Raw genomic sequence first — 2,065 nt, 5'->3', positions numbered from 1 at the left:
ACAGATGTGGTAATCATATATGTATACTTTATATCAAAAATAAATAATTTTTTTAAAAAGTCCAGAAGCCTTTCAAGTGAAACACAATCTTTTTTTTCAAGTAGAAAACCTAAGTCCGAAGGAGGACTGATGCCCTCCTACTCACTCCTGGCCACCCTATCCCATACACTTACTTAGGGACTTACTTAAGGACACGCAGAACATCCTCCTACACAGCTCAGTGCGTTTCCAGATCCTGCAGCGCCTAGTAGCTAAGACTGGTCTCTCTATAAGTATTTTAGAGATTGAATCTAAAGAATGGCAATGATTACTAACATCTATAGAACTTTTTACAAAGTAACTTCGCTCTGATATTGAAGAACACAACTCTGTTCCTTCTTATCCTGTCCGTTCAGGCCTGTTTCAGCTTGTAAGTAATACGGGAAGTGAACTTCACCTCGAGGATCATCTACTAAAAAGGAAGAGAGTCGCCCACACACTCCCCATTCAGCTCAAAAATACAGACAAAGCGAAGCTCAGGAGACTCAGCTCGCACAAAACGCTGAAGATGGGATTCGAACCACCAAACACCCAACAGACGTTCCCCATATGACTCACCGCGTGAGCCCACCTGGAGCCGCACACTCTCCACAGCCTCAGCCTGCAGTGGCGCTAAACCTGCAGATACAAACTCCACCCTCAGCCAATCAAAACCCTCTCCCCTGCCGCCGGACCAATGAGGAGCAGCAGATGTGGCCGTCAGGCATCGCCTCAATGCTTCCTGGGAGTTGTAGTTTAGAAGGCAGAGCGGAACTTACAACTCGGGTTCCCCTCGGGTGATCCCGCCCCCTCAACTCCCCAGCCAATCAGCAGCATTAGTCTGGTTGGACGCTCTCTTTGCTTTTCCCCACGGGTGACCATGGCTAGCTAGGCCGCCGGCGAGATGTGGCGGGGGAGAGTCGGGGCTTTGCTCCGGGTGTGGGGGTTTTGGCCGACAGGGGTTCCCAGGAGACTGCTAAGCTGCGATGCTGCGTCGCAGGCGGGAAGCAATTCTCCCCGCTGTTGGAACTGCGGCGGCCCATGGGGCCCCGGGCGGGAGGACAGGTTCTTCTGCCCACAGTGCAGAGCGCTGCAGGCACCTGACCCCACTCGAGACTACTTCAGCCTTATGGACTGGTACGAGCAACGGTTTCGGGAAACGGGCCCGGGCGAGAGAAACGTCGGGGTCTGGCCTGCGAGAGGGGAGGACAGATCTGGCTTGCGGAAGAGAAGGCGGGACCGATAGGGGGGCGGAGGTCTAGAGAGCAGGCGTGAGCTAAGTGTCTTGATTTCTCAGGAGGAAATTGAGAGGCGGGGACTGAGGGAAGCAGCGTTGAGGTGTGGAGAAGGGAGACGAACGGGACTGGAGGGGCGGGCGCTGAAGTTAGAGGAAATGGGGGGGCCGAGGCTAGAGGGGAGGGAGATTTGAGGGGCGGTACCTACGGGAAAGGGAAGGAGAAGTCGAGGGGCGGAGCTTGAGGAAGGGGTACTTGAGGGGCAGGGCCCGGGCGACTGGAAGAGTTGGTTTGATGTATATAAGAAAGGACTGCAGAAGTGTGGTCCGAAATTGGGGAGTAAAGCATGAAAATCCTAATAGTGTGGGCGAGACCTGAGGGAAAAGTGAGAATTCGAGGGAAAGGGTCCAATAAATAGTTTTTTCCCCTGAGGCTGACGATCTTGGAGAGATGGGGCAGTGTGGATAGAGCTGAAATGATAAGGAAATAGGACAGACTCTGGGAGTAGAGTGTGAAAGGAGTTGAATTAAAATAAACCGGGAGACAGGGATGAAGGGACCTGGGCTGTGGAAAAGATAGGGTGGTATTAAAGAAAACGTTATTCAGTCACACTTGTTCAAACACCAGAAAGACTTTCTTCAAGATCATCTTGGCCGGGCGCCGTGGCTCACGCCTGTAATCCCAGCACTTTGGGAGGCCGAGGCGGGCGGATCACAAGGTCAGGAGATCGAGACCACGGTGAATCCCCGTCTCTACTAAAAATACAAAAAATTAGCCGGGCGCGGTGGCGGGCGCCTGTAGTCCCAGCTACT

At 52.8% G+C, this 2,065-nt stretch overlaps 2 protein-coding genes across 5 annotated transcripts in view; one reads left to right on the top strand and one right to left on the bottom strand.

Moving 5' to 3' along the window:
* CHEK2 (checkpoint kinase 2) overlaps window positions 1-671 on the bottom strand; it is a 57,673-nt gene extending 57,002 nt beyond the window's left edge. For 3 of the 4 annotated variants that reach the window (XM_011934823.1, XM_011934825.1, XM_011934827.1), the window contains exon 1: window positions 598-671. The gene's annotated coding sequence lies outside the window, so the exon portion shown is untranslated. The remainder of the gene's footprint in view (window positions 1-597) is intronic. The other variant, XM_011934826.1, reaches the window with a different exon arrangement.
* Window positions 672-877: 206 nt separating this feature from the next.
* The window catches only part of HSCB (HscB mitochondrial iron-sulfur cluster co-chaperone), a 17,871-nt gene continuing 16,683 nt past the window's right edge, over window positions 878-2,065 (top strand). The window contains exon 1 of the mRNA XM_011934828.1: window positions 878-1,155. Coding sequence (XP_011790218.1) covers window positions 923-1,155 — 233 coding nt within the window. The 5' untranslated portion in view covers window positions 878-922. The remainder of the gene's footprint in view (window positions 1,156-2,065) is intronic.

The sequence above is a fragment of the Colobus angolensis genome, unplaced genomic scaffold (assembly GCF_000951035.1).
Source record: "Colobus angolensis palliatus isolate OR3802 unplaced genomic scaffold, Cang.pa_1.0 Scaffold139, whole genome shotgun sequence".
In the NCBI taxonomy this organism is placed as follows: Eukaryota; Metazoa; Chordata; class Mammalia; order Primates; family Cercopithecidae; genus Colobus; species Colobus angolensis.
Note: the sequence above shows the minus strand (reverse complement) of the source record. Positions and strands in the feature narration are given on the sequence as shown.